The sequence below is a fragment of the Littorina saxatilis genome, linkage group LG10, assembly GCF_037325665.1.
Source record: "Littorina saxatilis isolate snail1 linkage group LG10, US_GU_Lsax_2.0, whole genome shotgun sequence".
In the NCBI taxonomy this organism is placed as follows: Eukaryota; Metazoa; Mollusca; class Gastropoda; order Littorinimorpha; family Littorinidae; genus Littorina; species Littorina saxatilis.
In genome coordinates this window covers 6122715-6143093 of record NC_090254.1, presented here as the reverse complement: position 1 = coordinate 6143093, position 20379 = coordinate 6122715, and the positions used below count along the sequence as shown (strand labels likewise).

Here is a 20379-nt window from a genome sequence, read left to right as displayed (position 1 = left end):
ACCGGCAATTTAATTTTTATTTATGCGTGTTGCGTTCATTAGGCCACACAATGAATGAATACATGAGTCCTTGATGATATTTTTGCAAGTGACTTGACATTTGTTTGCTTATGACGGTAATAAACTTTGAAAACGATTTGAACTAATGTCCAGTATAAGCTTTGCTTGGAACCAGAACATGCTATGTGTGAGGAGGCTGCTTCTGACTGCTGTAGCACAGGCCACAGTGGGGTCTGTGTGGAAGTCAGAAGCAGCTATGGTGCACTGGGCTTTTCTAGCTCCAGAACTGAGAAAAGAGCAGGAGTGTATACTGGAAGCAGAACAAATTATACCTTTTTTGCATATGAAAAGTTGTTCAATTAAATTGATTACTGGTGTGCATGACCAGTGTTTCCTCTAAGTCAAGTGTGTAAAATATGAGGGCTACAATCCTGTGTTTACTATTTTTTATAAGGGGTTAAAATCTTCAAGTGGCCATGTCTCAAAATGTGGAAATCCAGTTAGATGGTTCTGGTTTTAACCCATCGAGTAATAAACTTGGCCAAAAACTTTTTGCAACAAATTTCAAACCCAAATTAAAGCCTTAATCCCCGTGTCATTTTATTAACACTTTATATGCAAGAGAAGGCCGTTCACTTAACCTTCAGGATCACCTTTTGGATTAAATATTTCTTTTACAGGGATCACGTGACCGCCGCTCAAGTAAGGGTACCCTCAAAATCGACCAGACAAAAACGGAAGAGCCGAATGAAAAATCGACAAAAAATCACAAAAGGCAAAACGTTGCAACTTTCACATACGAGAAGAAAGTCAAACCAATTATCTCCCCTGAACAGATTGTTTTGTTTTGCTACCTTGCGTATTTCGCGTGCTATGCTATTCCTACTGATGCAGGTGTCGATCGGGGGAGGCATGCTGGGTATTTTCGTGTTTCTTGACCCACCGAACTCTGACATGGATGTAAAGGTTACATGCCGAGTCTCAGTGATTATTAAAAATAATGGTCGAAGTTAGCGGATCATGAAAAATGCGAGCTTCAGCGAGTTTTTGTGCAAAAGTGTGATCGATTGTATAGTTCCGTGCAAATCATCCCATTCTGGTAACACTTCTTGTCAGTTTCCCTGTTTTGGACTAAAATTAAGTACACAGTTATGTTGTTATTCTGCTGTGGCGGTAAAGGCAGATATTGTGTGTTCTGTTCATGTTTTGGTATCGCTTAGGATATGTTCTTTCTTCGAACTTTTGCACCCGTGTTCCAACGTTAAAAACAGTATGAAGTTCAGTTTTCTGGGGCATAATAGTGTATGAAACCGCGTTATGTTCTTTAAATTGATGAGATGTGTGTATTTGGTTGCGTGTGATCTGTTTATGAAATGAAATATTGTTAAAAACTTATCTAGATTCAGAAAACAACCGAACTCATGGATTTAATATGGAGATTCATGTGTTCAAGCCTGTAGTTGTTAATTTAAATGCGGTATGTTTGTATTGTTTGCTCCAGAGATGTATATTTCGTACATTAGAGCGTTCGCAACTTTTCAATCGCAAAAGTAGATCCCACAAAGTCTAGCTCCTAAACCTGTGTGCTATCGAGGATTCAGGCCTGTTGTTGGGTAAGTGATTTTGGTTGCTGGGTAAGTTACCGAAAAATAACTAGCCCAACAAGTTTACAGAGAGAAAGAAGCAGATGGGAGAATAAGTAGAGGTTACATGCCGAGTCTCAGTGATTATTAAAAATAATGGTCGAAGTTAACGGATCATGAAAAATGCGAGCTTCAGCGAGCTTTTTCATGACCGCGAACTGAGACCATTATTTTTAATAATCACTGAGACGAGGTATGAAACCTCTTTATTCTTCCTTTCTTCAGTTATTCAAAGAAAAGAGGAGTTTTTGTGCGAAAGTTTGATCGAATCCTATTTACTCAAACCAGTCTACCTGCACAAGCGATTGAATAATGCGCGGTTGTATAGTTCCGTGCAAATCATTCCATTCTGTCAACACTTCTTGTCAGTTTCCCTGTTTTGGACTAAAATCAAGTACAGTCCCCTGCGAAAGAAACGCAACTCATTCGCGCCCACTGTTGCGAGTGATGTTTCGTCATTTTCAAATTGTCGTAAAATATATGAACCAGATAAGGTAAATCAAAACGAAAAACAGATTCGTAGACGATATTTTACTGGCTCTACGATTAATGTGTTCAAGCCTGTAGTTGCTAGTTTAAATGCAGTATGTTTGCATTGTTTGGTCTAGATATGTATATTTCGTACATTAGAGCGTTCGGAACTTTTCAATCGCTAAAGTAGTTCCCTCAAAGTCTAGCTCATCAACCTGTGAGCTATCGAGGATTCAGGCCCGTTATTGGGTAAGTGATTTTGGTTGTTGGGTAAGTTACCAAAAAATAACTAGCCCTACACGTTTACAGAAAGAAAGAAGCAGAGGGGAGAATAAATGTGTATAATGTACCAAGTCAACTTTTGCAAGTAGACACTGTGCAAACTAAATTGGGAAAATATATAATTGCTTCCATCATTTTGTTCTTTACCGTCCCGTGTCTTTTTAACACTACGTTTTATAACAATAAAGTCCATTCATATTATTCGTATTCGTATTTACACACACACACACACACACACACACACACGCACACACACACACACACACACACACACACACACACACACACACACACACATACACATACACACAACCACTAAATACATGCAAATCTTTTTTTTCCAAACGAATATTCATGATAACATTTCAGGAGTTTCTTTCGGATCGACTCACCAATTTGACATCCTTGAAAACGACACGAGGACTACTTACTGCTACAGCTCTCCCTATAAACCAAGCACAGTGACGTGGAGTCTGACCAAAAACTCGGGACAAACACTGGACCTGGGAACCTGTACAGCTGTCGGCCAATGCACCTCTCCACATGCTCCACAAATCACCTTGCAAAGGCCATATGATTACTCGAGTAGGGTCAGCTTTCAGAGGATCGATAGAAGCAACGGCGGAGAAATATTCTGTTCCTTCACTTACAACGGTCTGACGGAGACAGACAACGTTACCTTAAATGTGTACAGTAAGTAGCCAACTTCCTCTCAGTCCTCCGTCATTCTTGACCTGTGTCCAATTATGCAAATGTCCTGTTGAGGATACAGGCCAGTGATTGGTCAGTGACACATCACAATGTAAAATGGCCGCTTGTTCTGACCGAAACACTGAAATGACTCATCAGATTTTTAGATGTGGACTTTTTCCGATGCCGATACTATCACGGTTTGCCCCATCCTGAACTCAGGTCAAAATGAGTTCGGCTCATTCTCTCCCTGACAGGATGCCTTGAGTTTCCTTGTCTGGCAAGGAAACCGATTTTTTTTTTTAACATATTTAGAGCTTTTTGTAATGTATTATTGATATAAGCAGATTCGCGATCGTCGATAATGATTTTTCATGGTGTTTTGTATTTTTTAAATTACAAAGGAATTGATATGTAAGACAGTTTCAAGCGAGCTATTTTTCGCGGCTGTATTTACTGTGCAAACAACTCTAAATATGGCAAAAATGTCACGTGATAATCAACCGTTTGGTTTCGGCGCTCACTGGAGCAGACGATTTTTTCTGTAACCAGTTGACAATGATGAATATATTACGGTCTCCTTCCGGCAGCAGTCCCAAAATGTCGACTTGTTTTGACCTTAGAACGATGTCTTTATCATAACTGTGAAGAACAGAACGGAGATCACTGTCGAAGTCGGCCAATCTGCAATTATTTTCGTCTCGCGAACACTGGTCTCAAATTTAGATCAGTGCTCGCGAAAAACACATGGGAGATAACTCTGTATTTTTGTTTTGATAGATTCGCGTAGGACTGTAGCGTCCGGTCAGAGAGACAACTGGCAATAGCCGTGGAGCGATGCTTGTCAGAATGGGTTTGCCCCTCATAGGATTAGTTTTCATTTGCAAAACTGTACTTAGGCAAATTAAAACAATCTTAAACGTTGGTGTTTTAAACTCACAGAAGTACTTTGCATAAAAGCTGTAGCTTGCTCATTTGCCAGCTAGCCTAGACCGGTGAATTTTTGTGTTATCGCCCCTTCTTTTTATATTTAGTCAAGTTTTGACTAAATATTTTAACGTAGAGGGGGGAATCGAGACGAGGGTCGTGGTGTGTGTGTGTGTGTGTGTGTGTGTGTGTGTGTGTGTGTCTGTCTGTCTGTCTGTCTGTCTGTCTGTCTGTCTGTCTGTGTGTGTGTGTGTAGGGCGATTCAGACTAAACTACTGGACCGATCTTTATGAAATTTGACATGAGAGTTCCTGGGTATGAAATCCCCATACGTTTTTTTCATTTTTTTGATAAATGTCTTTGATGACGTCATATCCGGCTTTTTGTGAAAGTTGAGGCGGCACTGTCACGCTCTCATTTTGCAACCAAATTGGTTGAAATTTTGGTCAAGTAATCTTCGACGAAGGCCGGGGTTTGGTATTGCATTTCAGCTTGGTGGCCTAAAAACTAATGAGTGAGTTTGGTCATTAAAAATCTGAAAATTGTAAAAAAAAATATTTTTTTTATAAAACGATCCAAATTTACGTACATCTTATTCTTTATTATTTTCTGATTCCAAAAATATATAAATATGTTATATTTGGATTAAAAACAAGCTCTGAAAATTAAAAATATAAAAAGTATTATCAAAATTAAATTGTCCAAATCAATTTAAAAACACCTTCATCGTATTCCTTGTCGGTTCCTGATTCCAAAAACATATAGATATGATATGTTTGGATTAAAAACACGCTCAGAAAGTTAAAACGAAGAGAGGTACAGAAAAGCCTGCTATCCTTCTCAGCGCAAGTACTACCCCGCTCTTCTTGTCAATTTCACTGCCTTTGCCGTGCGCGGTGGACTGACGATGCTACGAGAATACGGTCTTGCTGCGTTGCATTGCGTTCAGTTTCATTCTGTGAGTTCGACAGCTACTTGACTAAATGTTGTATTTTCGCCTTACGCGATTTGTTTATGCTTGTGTCTGGATCCCCTGTTGTCAGGTCCAGCTACAGACAGCAATTGTTACGCTGCGGTGCATCCTGGGAACTGGTCCACCAGCTTGTCGTGTGACATCAGCAATGTCTTCTCCAGCGCCGGAGATTACTACATCTCAGTACGTGAACATATTAAAGTAAGTATGGCGCAAAACACCGCATGTACCTTTAAAAAATATTGGACACAAGAATCCCAAACACCTTCAGCATTTAATTTTTGTTTTATTCCAAACTGGATTGAATATGAAATTGTCTCAACAGGACATCTGCTTGGACCAAATGGCTACTTGCCCTATGAAGATTTCAATATAGCGTATACAGCCTCGACCCCCGTAAGTGCCCCACTAAACAAAGAAAGTCACTCGGGATTCCCAACGTGAGTTATAAATAGAACATTGTGTAATCTCTATGGACACTTCTCAAGTCGATTTACAGTATCACGTATGGCGTTCGTGGGATAGCTCCAGCTTCGCTGTAATAAAGTCTTTGAAAAATGCTTGCTCTTTACGGAGGGCACCTAGGATGGTCTCAAGCGATGAGTGTTTAACGAAAGGGTGTTTGTGCTGTGTGTAAAAGCCTGTCTGTGACCAGAAACTAGTGGTTTAAGTGAAACTGAGTGTGCCTTTAATCATATGTGACCCTCCACCACGGAATGAGTCGCATATCACCTCGCGCGGTTATGCGCTAGCTAGCTTAATATAAGTCTGGGGGATGTCTGGTAACAGTGTGAGGGTCACCTTAGTCACAGGCTTGTAACTCGAAAAGTTTGCGCTCTTTTCTAAAACGGGTTTCTTGGTTTAAGCGTGTTTTTATTAATTTCTTGTATACATGTTATATACTGTAGCAACATTAAGAACGTTAACAAGCAGACTGCTTATGGACACGTTCTAAAACTGATAATCAATACACATTCCGATAACAAGACATGGCGAACAAGTGATAACTTCAACTTTTCTTTCAAAATATTTCATAATATTTTATACAAATAAAGAGAGAGAGAGGGAGAGAGAGAGAGAGAGAGAGAGAGAGAGAGAGAGAGAGAGAGAGAGAGAGAGAGAGAGAGAGAGAGAGAAACGGGTTTTTTCACTGAATAGAGCATAAAAAACTCTTTAGGAAAATGTAAAAATATGAAAATCATGCAAAGGTGACATGCGACTCATTCCGTGGTGGAGGGTCACATATATGAGTGGACGAATGCGTGGCGGTAAAAGCATTGATCATGCTAAAATGCGTTTAATTATCATGAACGTTGGTTAGTTATCCATTCCTCTTTAAAATGAAATGCTACTTGACCATATGTTATGTGCCAGAGTTACGTCAGAGATGGCCGCCATTTTTAATTAGCCGCCATTTTTAATGAGCCGCCATCTTAAATACCGAAAAGTCAGGAAAGTCCCAGCTGGGTGTCTTCTAATATATTATCCCAAGATCTACATAAAATAAAATTGCCTCTAACAGGCAAGGTTTATCAATTTTGTTTGTTTGTTACACCGTAGTCTTCTGTTAAACCAATGTTGTTTTCTTTGTTAATCTGTTGATTATGTCAGAACGGTTATGATACACCAACTGTCTTGTTTTTCTTCGAAAAAAGTAATATTGTCGTGGCACTATTTCTTGTGCGGATATAAGGTGTAGTAGACAGAAGATTTATTTTGTGAATTATGAAATACTAATTGAGAAAATGTGTGTTAGAATTTTAAGAAAGACAAAATGTTGTACATTGGTGTTTGTAGTTTTCGAATTCAAGTATTAATTAGAAATGTTGAATTGTAAATATATGTACATATGTGACCCTCCACCACGGAATGAGTCACATGTCACCTTTGCATGATTTTCATATTTTTACATTGATCTAAAGTTTTTTATGCTCTATCCAGTGGTGAAAGCCGTTTCAGAAAAGAGCGAAAACTGTTTGAGTTATAAGCCTCTGACTAAGGTGACCCTCACACTGTTACCAGACACTCCCCAGACTTATATTAAGCCTAGCGCAGAACCGCGCGAGATGACATGCGACTCATTTCGTGGTGGAGGGTCACATATGCAGTGAAAATTGATTGTTGTTTCTCGTAAATTGAGATTAGGATGTACGTTTATGTGGAAAAGTAGAACATCAAGATTGGAATACTAGAAACAAATCTATGAAGAAGGTTGCTCCCTGACAGGGACAATGGGGGAGGGGGGAAGAAAAGTATAAAAACATGAACACAGGGGCAAACAAGAAGGGTTGAAGCAACATGCATGCAACTCAGGTCTTAAAAAAAAAAACGTGCGCACACATCATGCGTTCGAAAAAAACCACCCGGTAGCTTTTTTTGTTTTCTTTTCAATTAAGGTTCTTGGAGTAATAAATTGGAGAGGTTATGGAGACAGCTTCGTCTCCAATGATCGCATCTCGTACCGTGACATGCTGACGCCCTACACCAACAGCACGGACAACGAGGTGTACTACCGGGGACGTCTGACCTACTCCTGGCCGCTCTTACCTCTACAGGGGATCTACACACGTCTTAGTGTTTTTGTCTATTCCGGTTTTTCTGTATACGCCAACCCAGTTGACGTTGGCTACCCGGTTAACATAAGTAAGTAACTGTATTAGTGGACGGGGAGGGATGTGTGTGTGTGTGTGTGTGTGTGCGTGCGTGCGTGCGTGCGTGTGTGTGTGTGTGTGTGTGTGTGTGTGTGTGTGTGTGTGTGTGTGTGTGTGTGTGTGTGTGAAACAGTGTAAGATCCGATCAGTCCAATAGTCTCGATGAGAAAGCCAGCCTGGCCTATCGTGCACCCCCTTCAGTATCCAGCTTCAGTAGGCTAGAGATAGTCATTGGGGTCTATTGAACACGTTTTATCAAGTTCGCCACGAAAAAACTCATTCCCACTACTACTTATGCCCCCTTGGTTTAAAGGTGGTCGTCTACATTTTTGCTTTTTTTCAATAATCTTATGGTTAGATTTCGCTAAAAAGTTATGTCAGATGATGAATGAACCGTGCGGAAAAAAGTTATAGAAAAAAATATGTAAAAAAAGATTGTATTTTTGGGTAGCGCTGCGTGACTCACGCTTCCAATATTTTGTTTTCTGTTTGCTGAGAACATGTGCTTTGCCTAAAAATACTGACCAATCAAATTCATGTCACTATGCTTATAGCCACGCCCAAACAAGTCCAGCAACAGTTTGACACTGGAGCGCTGTCCACGCTTTTTTTTAACCGCACGAAATGCACGGGATTTGAGAGGAGTTTTGCGCTTGGCATTTTCCAAATAAGGATATCCTACTATGAGTACTACGCTGGAATACTACAATGAATTTTCAAACGGCTACACTGGCTTCGTCTTTCTTGATCGAAAGGGGGTGTATTGTTGATATTTGTAGATAATAGACTCTGCATTTTAATGGTCAAATGGCGATTTCGGTATAAAAATGTAGACAAGGACCTTTTAAGGGTACCCCCTCGAACGCTAAATGACTTGTTCTTGTTAATATATATCTGAAATTTATTCTTAAGACTGACGGGCGCTGTGGCGGGGTGGTAAGACGTCGGCCTCTTAATCGGAAGGTCGAGAGTTCGAATCCCGGCCGAGGCCGCCTGGTGGGTTAAGTGTGGAGATTTGTCCGATCTCCCAGGTCAACTTATGTGCAGACCTGCTAGTGGCTTATCCCCCTTCGTGTGTACACGCAAGCACAAGACCAAGTGTGCACGAAAAAGATCCTGTAATCCATGTCAGAGTTTGGTTGGTTATATACCGAGAGGCATAAATTCCGCAAACGGAACTTTAAAAAATCACAAAAAATCAACTCAGTAGTGAATGTTTTCAATGTTTGAATATTTTATTTATTGGCCATTTTAGTGTTTATAAACCTTCGCTTAATTGATTTTGAATAGAACATCATGAAATGACAATTTTTCAAAAAAAGTGACTGAGTCCAAGCGCAATGATTTCGGAAAACGTTCAGTGTTCATCACGTTCAATGCTTTGGCCAGCTTTAAGCATCCCAATCGCTTGCTGTCTCTCTCCTTCATCAAGTCGTGGCATGATTGCGATATCTGGATACAGCCAAACAGCCAGTTGCATTTTATAGGGCCATACACTATCTTTTTTACGTTATTGTCTCCCGTTCAGCCCATTGTCTTTATTAGCACAGTGAGCTGTGGCTGGATCAGCAATACTGCAAAGCGCACGCTGACAGCGTGAAACATTTGCTCCAACACTCAAGATGTCAACTACAAATTACAGGTTCAATCTGATTTTCATTTGAGAGCAAAATCGTTCAATGCACTATTTGCAGAATTTATGCCTTTCAGTAGAAACACGAAAATACCCAGCATGCTTCCCTTCGAAAGCGGCGTATGGCTGCCTTAATGGTGGTGTAAAAACGGTCATACACGTAAAATTCCACCCGTGCAAAAACACGAGTGTACGTGGGAGTTTCAGCCCACGAACGCAGAAGAAGAAGATTCATAAGACATTTGCATTCATGAGCAAGCAGTGTGCACTTACACGAAGAACTTTTTTTTTTTAGATTGTCTTTCTTATGTTAATTTACTGTCAATGTGGAAACCATGAAGCAAGAGCATCATATGAAAGGGACAGTTAGAATAGATGTCTATATCTGAAAATGTTGTTTTATTTTTTACATTTCAGTCTTGAGAAGAGAATAATAATGATTTAGTTCTGTTAAACGATGGACAAACGAACTGTTTTTGGTCGTTAATGTGAGCATTTTTGTTATTTGATTGGAGAACAGGGAGAGATTATTGTGAACATTTGATGAGAAATGTTTTTTGACGTTTTCGTAAAATTTTACGTTCAGGGGATAGGGGAGAAATATCTCATCTGGTGTCGTTACAAATCCTCTCAGGAATTCCAAATGTGGTTTGAACTTATCCAAAGGCATTTTAGTTTCTAACTAATAAAACAAAAAACCCAAATTTGTAGAGACCTTTTACTCATCAAAGTTGACAAGCTTTGTGCACTGTGAAAATGACGGTTTTAGCCTATCAAGCATCACAACAGCCAACCTATCAAACATTGAACACTGTAACAGGTATTTTTCACAAGATTTATGATCAACGGAACCGGTTTGATCTCCAAAAAGTGGTTCTCTGTTCATTTATTGCAGCTGTGCATTGATGTGATTTCACAGATAAATTTAGCGTTCGAGGGGGTACCCTTAAACAAAGGGGCATAAGTAGTAGTGGGATTTAGTTTTTTCGTGGCGAACTTGATAACACGTGTTCCGTAGACCCCAATGAATATCTCTAGCCTACTGAAGCCGGATCCTGAGGGGGGTGCACGGTAGGCCAGGCTGGCTTGGAGCCTATAAAGATAGTTTACGTCAAGACATTGTGTTTGATTATGTGAGAAAACTGTAAAACTTACTATTTGGTTCCGCACACAGCCTTTAGTCCCAGAACGTAGTCACGAGAAATGCCAATGGCATTTTTGCGGAAGGTGCAAACGAGCAAACCGCATTAAGTTGCGTATGGCTTGCAACACTAAAATGCCTGTGTATTCTTTGGGGTAGTTGTGTAAATGTTTTGACTGTGCACGTATATCGGTATCTGCGACAAAATGACACAAATAGTTGCTTTGGCAATGCTCTGTGCGGACCAGCAAGTTTAAGATTAATCAGATGTGTGTATAACACAATGTAATGTCTATCCTAGCCACACCCAGCCAGCCGACCCACAACTGCAGTGACCTGAACTACATCCCCGAGACTGGCGTGGTGCCGTGTGTCTGTACCGCTGACTATCTGGGATCCCCGGCAGGACGGCTGGTCTGGTTGCTGGGGAACATCCCCATAGCAACAGGAGACTACGGTGTGACACAACTGACTTTCCCCTCTGGTAAAGTGAGCAGACAGCACGATGGGAAGATGGTCACGTGTCAGCGGGACTGGGTGCAGCCAATCAACACAGCGTTGACACGTTTCGTGGCCCGTGAGTTGTGTTATGAGATGTTTTGATATACCTCTCCTCATAATAATTGGTTTAAACAGTGTTTATTCAACAATTTATGGATAATGCATAATAATACACGTTAAGGATCAATAAAAATTGAAAGGGAAACGTACTATATTCTGTTGAAAAAAAATCGCATCTCAAAATAAACGTTTAGGAAAGAAAAGTTGCATGTTTTGTCATCGCATGCATACCTTCATCAAGGTTTGTTCGTACAGCTGGAAGCAAGGCCATGTTTGTGATGAAGCAGAAGTGTGTAGCTTCACTCATTGTTGCCAGATGGACCAGACAGCGTGACGCTTCATGTGATGCAGTCTAATGACGTCGGCAACAATACATGGTTCCACGTGATTAGCCATGTGATCGAGATGAAACCAATGAAAGCTGACATGGTGCAGTGGGGAGGTGAATGTCAAGGTCAGCAAGGGTTCACGTGCACTCTGGGCCCGAGGCCTGCCGCAGAGGTTGACGGGAAGACTGTAACGTGCAGAGTGACCAACGCTGCCAACAATGGACACAGCGCTGAGGCCTCGGTCGTCATCAATATATTTGGTAAGAGAGGCAGATAGTTATCTGTCAAACCGTTAATTGAATTCAAAACACAGTCAGGGCAGCTGAGCAGCCTCTGCATTATTGACAATGTAGACTTTCCAATATAGAACTAGGTTTTCAAAATGCAAGTTCAGGACTGTAAAACGCGCCAGAAGTTCCAACGATCATGTCCTACTTGTAAGAGACGTCAAACGTAAAATTTGCCTCGCTTTTCTTCTGGTCTGGAATGCTTAATGTTACCATCGTATTAAAGAGTTAGAGCTTAGCTGCAAAATGACCATGGGTCGTCGCGGTAACAGACGATGTTCGGAAATAATGCCAGGGGGGTCCGGGGACATGCCCGGAATTTGTTTTTTCAAGGCCAAGGAAGCAAAATGCTACAATCTATATAGGGCCACCTGAGCTCAGAAACTGTCATTTAATCATCTCTCTCTCTCTCTCTCTCTCTCTCTCTCTCTCTCTCTCTCTCTCTCTCTCTCTCTCTCTCTATCTCTCTCTCTCTCTCTTTTTTTTCCCTGAAAGGGGGGCCCGGTCCCCCTTAGCCCCCTTTAAATCCGCCACTGCAGTGTCTGCTCGATTGTATGCCTTTTTCTTTCGGAAGTCTGCACTTCGAAGCCACTGGCGATGGTCCGCAGTGATCGCTGAGCACGCGTGTTTCCCAAACTCCCGTGACCTCAAGCGAAACTTTGCAAACTTCAGGGAAAAAACGTTGTCGGCTATCACTCGGTACAAGTGATCATTGCCGGAACAAATCGTAAAGCCCGATGTGTTTATTTTCGGAAGAAATGGGTCTTATTTTCATTTCAGCGCATCATACGACTACATTAACCTATCAGGACTGATTCTAGTTGGCTCTCTAAATGATATAGTTGTAAGTTGCCTTTTTTTTTATCACGTTTTAAATTAAACAAGACAAAGTAAAACTTTGATTAATAATATCAGCGTGAATTATTCTCAGGAATAGCACTTCAGATAATTCACTGTTTCCATCTACAAAATACCGAAAAGCCAGTTTTGTCGGTGGGTGATTTAAAGAACGGCATATATGGCAGCACCCATTCACTGAGTATGCCAAGCTTATTATACCTGCTTACTTGAAAACTGCATGGTCCAAGTTCTGAAGAATCAAATGAAATTGCGTCACTCAATTAACGTCAAATGTATTTGTATCTTGCTCTCTCTTGGACAAGTAAAATCAAAGTCACTGACATGCATGTTCAACATGGTTAATTGTGTGAGATTGTTTAGTGCGAACTTTCCTGCTTTTAATATTTATTACGTTAGCGATTGGCTGATCCAAGTCACGAGAATGCTGTGATCGACTGACAGGCGTATTCAGACCAGGGCGTCACTGGATCGGATAGATTTTTATTTTGGTCAAAATCAATTGGTGAAAAACCCGTTATTTCTAATATGCTGACTGTTAGCAAATGATAGCAGACATGTCTCAAAATTGATATGAACATTCACCTCCCGGCTCATGTAGATATTCATTTTCTCGACATTTCATCGATTCTTTCTTTCTTTCTTTATTTGGTGTTTAACGTCGTTTTCAACCATTCAAGGTTATATCGCGACGGCATTTCATCGATTATCATTTGCTAATAGTCATCATATTATAAATAACTCATAATATTGAGCGGACACTACATAACATACATATCGGAGTGAGGCATTTGATGCGATCGTGGTTTGAACTGGTCGACCACGTGTTTTTGCTTGTCACCCTGAAGTAGGGCGCAACTCTTCCACAAAGCTTGAAAATCCTGACAGAGTTATTTCCGGTAAACGTCTCTTATCAACATTGACTGGGCGTTTGAGATTAAATGAGTACAAGCATTATTCTTGGAATCACGAATCCGAAGCCGCGATGGTTCCACATATAACATAAATAGCCTGATTGGCTTTGACTTCAACGATCCACGTTTCAACTGAATGTTTAAATCCGTCATAATACTTCATCGGTACCAAGACTTTCCTTCAGATACCATTACTACGGTTCTTCTGTACAATATCTGTATAACATTTCACGACTTTGTCAAGAAGACATCAATTCAAAGTCTGCTAAAAAGAGTCATCTGAAAACGCACACAATAAGCAGTCAATGAACTTACACGATAACACTGTACGCTGTGTTCAATGTAACTCAAAAACAACAAAGGTCCTCGGCAAGAAACACATCACAAAAAGGAAGAGCTTTGATCAATGTTGATTATTATTGATTGAAACAATCTTTCTCCAGGTTTTACGCAGTCACAAACAAAAAGAGACGAGGTCAACGGGACTGCTGTTGGTGTGGGAATTGTGCTCGGCATTGTTATAATCGCCTTTGTCGTCGTGATGATCATCTTGTATCGACGTGGCCGTCTGTGTGAGTTGTCTACATTACTTCACAACACATAGCTATGCTGAGAATCAAGGTTAGCCTTGAAACAGATCAATCTCTTTCAAACGTGTGTGTTTGTGTGTGTGTGTGTGTGTGTGTGTGTGTGTGTGTGTGTGTGTGTGAGTGTGTGTGTGTGTGTGTGTGGGTGTGTGTGGGTGTGTGTGGGTGTGTGTGTGTGTGTGTGTGTGTGTGTGTGTGTGTGTGTGTGTGTGTGTGTGTGTGTGTGTGTGTCTCTCTCTGTGTCTCTGTGCGTTTGTGTGACTATGTGTGTCAATCTATATATGTGTGAGCGTTTGTCTTTTTGTCTGTGTGTTACAGGCAACAGACCAACACAGAACGCACCAACATCACAAGACGATGATGATTCTCATATCTACACAGGCCTCAAGCTCTCCAAGGTCACAAAGAAGAAGCGAAACGGTAAGATGTATGCCTACCCTACCCTGCCCCCCCCTCACACACACACACCTTTCTTTCTAACTGAAGTTCAGTCTTGGTTAAATCCAAATAAAATGTTTATAATGGACATGTATTTGGGTGGTTGTGTGTGTGTGTGTGTGTGTGTGTGTGTGTGTGTGCGTGGCTGTGTTTTTCTGTGTGTGTGTGTTTGTGTGTTTGTGTGTGTGTTTTTGTGTTTGTGTGTGTGTGTGTGTGTGTGTGTGAGTGTGTGTGTGTGTGTGTGTGTTTTGGATTCGTGTGAGTAAATGTGTTTGAAGGAAGTGTTTTAGAATGTGTGTTCTTAGTTCTAAATTTTTGATATTTATTTTATATTTTTTCTTGAATTTTTGATGTGCGGATTAAAGGTGTATAAATGTGGAGTGTTAAGCTTATGTCTTATGTGTGCATGACAATCCTAAATACAAATTTCTGTACGAACACATTCAGGTAAAGTTGTTTAGTAAGTCTGTAAAAGTCTGAATAGAACCCGTGATGGTTTGCCTGATGATTTACACCAGAAGGAAGAGGTTTCTTTAAAGGTGAAAAGACTATTGCTACCAGACTTTTGGAGACAGAATGTTAAGAAGCCAAGTTTGTCATCATGATCTTTAGAATGAGAGACAACACATGGGGTTTTTCCCCAACTGTTGCTTGATTTTAGAATACAGACCGGGCACCTGACCATCTGTGATGGTTTACACTGGAATAAAGGTACGTTTAAATCTGAGAAAATAAATTATTGCTACCTGAGATTTCGAGATGGAATCTCAAAGGGGTGTGGTGTAATTACAGGTGCACAGCGGGGCGTGTCGTGTCCTTCCGCAGTCTACCAAGGTGATGGCGACACGGTGTATGAGAACACCGCGATGGGGGTACAGGGAGGTCACATGTGATCCCTTCACCTGCACTCAGGCATTTGAAATGAACACATATAGAAGTAAAACCAACTACCGTGGAACTTTAGAGAGCAGCTATCAAGTTTTGGACAGTTTCTAAAAGTATTTGTCATAAATCAATGTTTAAATGTTTTTTCCTTGAACATGTACCTGCTTTTTAATTTGAACCTTCACGGTACAATTTTGTTTTGAAAGTTTTGAAAATGTCTCATTTAACTTCAGAGTTGTATTTTATTACCCTAGGCTCACTTGGATTCTCCCGACTGTTAGGACGAGCCCACACTAGTAAAGCCTGTGAAAGTAAAACAGCTGTTGAAAATAATAATAGTAAGAGTAAACGCAAGATCTATGCAGTTCTTTTATGAATGTGTATATCACAGCATTCTTTCCTTGCAATAGCATGGGCGTGTTTTTTTTTCTTCTATTTTTATTTTATTGTTAGATTTCCCATGAATGTTAAATATCATATCATAGTACCGTTGTTGTGCAACAATGTGTATACATTATATTTTTGCTTTCTTGCGTTCTAAGTGTATAGCACCACAAGTTCATGTATAGTTGTTAACTAAAATTTGAGTCTGTTCTCTCAGAAATTACCCGTAAGTACATTCTCCAGCGAAAGTCGATTGGCATTGAATGCGCAAACTCCTCGAGCTTGAACAAACTGCAGCTCCAGCTAAATTTGGTTCACTGCCCTCTCCAACGGACAAAGATGATAATGTACATTCCACTAAACTCTTTTTGTCGCAGAAACTTTATTATTTGATTTCCCTGTTTGTCATTTCATTTCGGAAATCACCATATACATATATCCTAGAGTAAAGTTAGCCCTTTCTTGTACTGGTTCTATCATTGGTCAATTAATCTTGTTCCCACAGGCCTGATACTGTGAAAACCTAAAGGGCAATAGGATTGGGGGGTTCGTTTCGTTCAGCAGATGACATTTCTCCGTTATGAATTTCCGTTGTGTTTTACATCAAATCAAAAGTCAACCGATAGGTTTCAGCTGCTCCACTTTCTGAGCTGTCCACGTAAATATTTTCAGACAAACAAATGTTTCTGGTGTAAAACCAGACTTACTCTGTGGACGTTTGCACTTTTATTTTTCTTTAACGTTGTTTCATTACTGAAATATTGATGGAAATGACACTGCATAATCCCTTCTTTTACTCAAATGTTGTAAGAGTCTGTCAAAATACGTTAGACAATCATACCATAGCGTCACATAATATTCAGGGTTGTTACTTTGAAATTCAATACGAGTTTCAACATAATGAGCTGGGCAGATGTCAGTATCTGAATTACCGTGTCCAAGTTTCAAAGCTTAAAGTTCGTTACGGTGAGAGAAAATAGTCTTTGTAGCAAAATTACTTTCACTTTTCCTCCAAATTTAAACTAGACCTACCTCTATCAGAAAAAAATATTTGTGTCCTTCGCTTTGATTTTCTTGATGTAGCCTACGTTTGCATTCAGTTGAAATGCCTGCTTATATCTCCTTTTGCATGATCACTCCATTTGTTGCTTGCAAACTTAATTGCCGTATCTTCTGTTTGACTGGTTCTCTCAAACCCCCCACAAACGGTTCACTTACCCACACATTTGTTACCAAAAAATGAAACATTAAACATTTTTGTATCCATTTTGTTTCCTATTATCTACAAGCCACTTAAAGGCACAGTAAGCCTCCCGTAAACCATGACAGATACTGTCAGGCTTTTACACACAGTACAAACACCCTTTCGTTTAAACACTCACCGCTTGAGAACACCCTAGGTGCCCTACGTAAAGAGCGTGCAATTTTCAAAGAATTTATGTTCGTGGACCCTCTGATCAGCAAATCAGGCGCCTCGTTTTGGCGCTAGACCTAACTTTTAAAATCTAGATAATAAATTGACAGCTTGTTACACAAACATTCTGAAATCATAAAAGAATTCTTTTTTAATCAAGACAAGATCAGTACAATTCGAAGTTTTGAAAGTGTGAAAAAAGAAAAGCCCGGAAACGTGTCATGCAAACCGTCTTTCTCGTAGCAGACGACGGTTCTGCCCAGCGCCCGTTCCTCTGAACAGTCAACTGTCATCGTTCTAGTTCGTGTGAATCGCAGCCGTTTGTTGCGTTTAGATTCAGAGGTGCACAATAACGTGCTATTGCAGATGAGCTTACAACGAGTCCCATTGAAATCACAAACTGACGACTACATTGTTTAAAAAGGAAACTGGATCACACGGGATCACACGGGTTCGTGATGGCTCAGGGGTAAGATAAACCACGCAAAAATAAATTCTTTGAAAATTGAGGGCACCTATAGGATGTTCAAAAGCGGTGAGTGTGTAAATGAAAGGGTGTTTGTACTGTGTGTAAAAGCCTGACAGTATTTGTGATGGTTTACGGGAGGCTTACTGTGGCTTTAACTATGTATTTACTTAAACTCAGTAGTTACCGTTTGATAATCAATAGTGTTATGTGTTTAGTTGTAAAGGACCGCCATTTATCCATAGGATTAGGAGGCATACCCTTGTCTATACTTGCTTCGGTTCTTTTATAATTTAGAACGGATGTTTGTTGAATGTACACACTTATTCTTGTATGTTTCATGTAATACTGTTAAATAATTAATTAAAACGATTTTCTTGGAGATTGTTTTGAATGCCATTGATATAATTTTAAATCTGTCTTTTTTATGACAAGTTATTGAACCATCAGCAGTGCGCTGTTAAAGTGTAGATTAAAAACACAAGTTATTGAACCATCAGCAGTGCGCTGTTAAAGTGTAGATTAAAAACACAAGTTATTGAACCATCAGCAGTGCGCTGTTAAAGTGTAGATTAAACACACAAGTTATTGAACCATCAGCAGTGCGCTGTTAAAGTGTAGATTAAACTAACAAGTTAGCACTCGCGCAGCGCATATCCCAGAGTTTGATAATGATTTTCCCCAACCATTTCTTGTTATGTTAGAAGTAAACCGTACCACGCACGGAAGAAAGAAGCACTGGAGGCCCCACACGTGTATATTGAGGATCAGGCAGACTATCTCACCCCATGTTCACCCCATGAAAACAGCGAAGACAAGAACGATTCGGACTATCTGACGCCGTACCCACCTCGTCCAAAGAGTGACGGACAGGAAAGAGAGAATGAGATGGACTACATCACCCCATGAAAACAGCGAAGACAAGAACGATTCCAACAATCTCACGTGAAAGAAAATCTTGGGAACTGAACCAACCATCCTCTACGACACGGTTGACCTCCATTTAACATCCACCTTTTTTGTTTAATAAGGGTTTGGTCCAAGGGAGCTAAGAAACTGCACAGCAAAAAATGAATTTAATATAAAGCATGCATGCTGATATAATATTCAAAAAACATTACAACTAGAAATGTCAGGCCAAATCCAGATAATATACCTTAAACTTAAAATAAATAAAATAATCCCTTTTCTTTACCTGCTGATTTACTATTCATTAGATTATAATACTTAATAACATTAGGGTGGTGACAATAACAATTTCCTAACAAAATCGTCCGTTTGTATGTAATTCTTTCAATTAATTCAATTAAACAGTCTGTAATCCCGCTTCAAAGTTGGAAACGAAGTCGTGTATGGTAACGGCAAGCTGGGTCTCGCATGAGTATCTAGCATGGAAGCCATGGTTGAGCGATGACAGGACTGCATGGTGGTCAAATTGGTTTAGCAGATGATGGCAGATTATGTGCTCGAGGATCTTGCTGAGGACTGAGGTTAGCGATACAGGACGGTAATTCTCTGGTGCATGACGGTCTCCTTTCTTGAACACAAGGGCGACGTTCGCATTCAGCCAGTCTTGGGGGAGTATTCCTGAGTCTAGCGACCTCTAAAAAATCAAAGTGACTCCAGGTGCCAGCTCAGGTGTGCATTCCGTTAGTACCGTGTTTGGGAGTCCATCTGGTCCAGGTGCTTTCGACGTCTGTATCTTCAGCAGCAACTACCGTACAGCACACCTGCCTCACCAACCTCAATGTCCCGGATGTCGTCGTCGATATGGGTATGTACAGGTGGCAAATCAGAGTCTCCATCACGGGTGAATACAGAGCTGAACTGGTCGATGAGTGCCTCCGCTTTGGATGTCCCATCACTGAGTAGTTGGCCTCTGCTTCATAATGGTGAGACTCCAATGTTGTCCTGTTTCTTGCTCTTAAAGGTACTGAACTTGTCAAATCCAGGTGCACGGAGCCCCTGGGGCTTTTAGTCATACTGTCACGTTTCAATATATCACTCAAGGTGATTATGAACCGGTTAATTACTACTAATTAACTAACCACACCACGATCCACTCTCGCAGGCATACAATTAAATAGAGTCAACAAAAGTATAAGTTTCAGACGCCTGTTTATGTATAAACTCTCCACCTCCCTCGAGCCTTCACTCAAAATATGTTCCTTTTACGTTCTCAACACGTAAAAAACCAGTGTTCACTGACAAAATGCCAGTACTATGTAGAAAATTATAGTAACACGCTGAACCCGTGTAAATACAGTCGAAATGAGAATGTTCTGTTCGAAAAGCTCTAGTTCGTGCAGGTGTCACACACCCCACGTTGTCACTACTCCAATGAAATCATAGATACGAAAAGACAACGGTGGTCAACGGGGTGCGTACGACATGGTGCACTTAGCTTTATCTCTGCTGCTGCTGCTTAGCCGGTATGCTGGTTAGTCGGTTCGCTGGTTAGCCGGTCCGCTGGTTAGCCGGTTCGCTGGTTAGCCGGTCCGCTGGTTAGCCGGTCTCCTGGTTAGCCGGTCTCCTGGTTAGCGTAGCCTCAACAGTTCCCGCCAGAGTCAGCCGTGCCGATGTTACGGGAACGTAACGAACGAACGAAACGAACGAACGAAGGAAGGCTGCAAACAGAAAGCATCGGTGCACTAAACATGTCAGCTACCCCTCACCCACCACCTTAAAACATGTCATCTTTAAATATCTCATCGAGCACGTGGGCCTGCACAAAACTGACTTTTTACAACAACAAAACAGCCATTTTCCGTCCTTCTCTCCCTATCTGCAAAAACCATATACAGATTAGTATTTTAGCGTCACAGAGAGTAAATTATGCGCTAAC

The 20379-nt window shown here is 40.7% G+C and overlaps 2 protein-coding genes across 2 annotated transcripts in view; one reads left to right on the top strand and one right to left on the bottom strand.

The window, feature by feature from the left end:
- The window catches only part of LOC138979138 (uncharacterized), a 30595-nt gene extending 12152 nt beyond the window's left edge, over window positions 1-18443 (top strand). The window contains exons 3-10 of the mRNA XM_070351948.1: window positions 2766-3089; window positions 5057-5187; window positions 7383-7629; window positions 10713-10988; window positions 11289-11561; window positions 13804-13932; window positions 14266-14374; window positions 18239-18443. Coding sequence (XP_070208049.1) covers window positions 2766-3089; window positions 5057-5187; window positions 7383-7629; window positions 10713-10988; window positions 11289-11561; window positions 13804-13932; window positions 14266-14374; window positions 18239-18443 — 1694 coding nt within the window. The remainder of the gene's footprint in view (window positions 1-2765; window positions 3090-5056; window positions 5188-7382; window positions 7630-10712; window positions 10989-11288; window positions 11562-13803; window positions 13933-14265; window positions 14375-18238) is intronic.
- LOC138978029 (uncharacterized) overlaps window positions 1-20379 on the bottom strand; it is a 135675-nt gene that overhangs the window by 39454 nt on the left and 75842 nt on the right. The window lies entirely within an intron of this gene.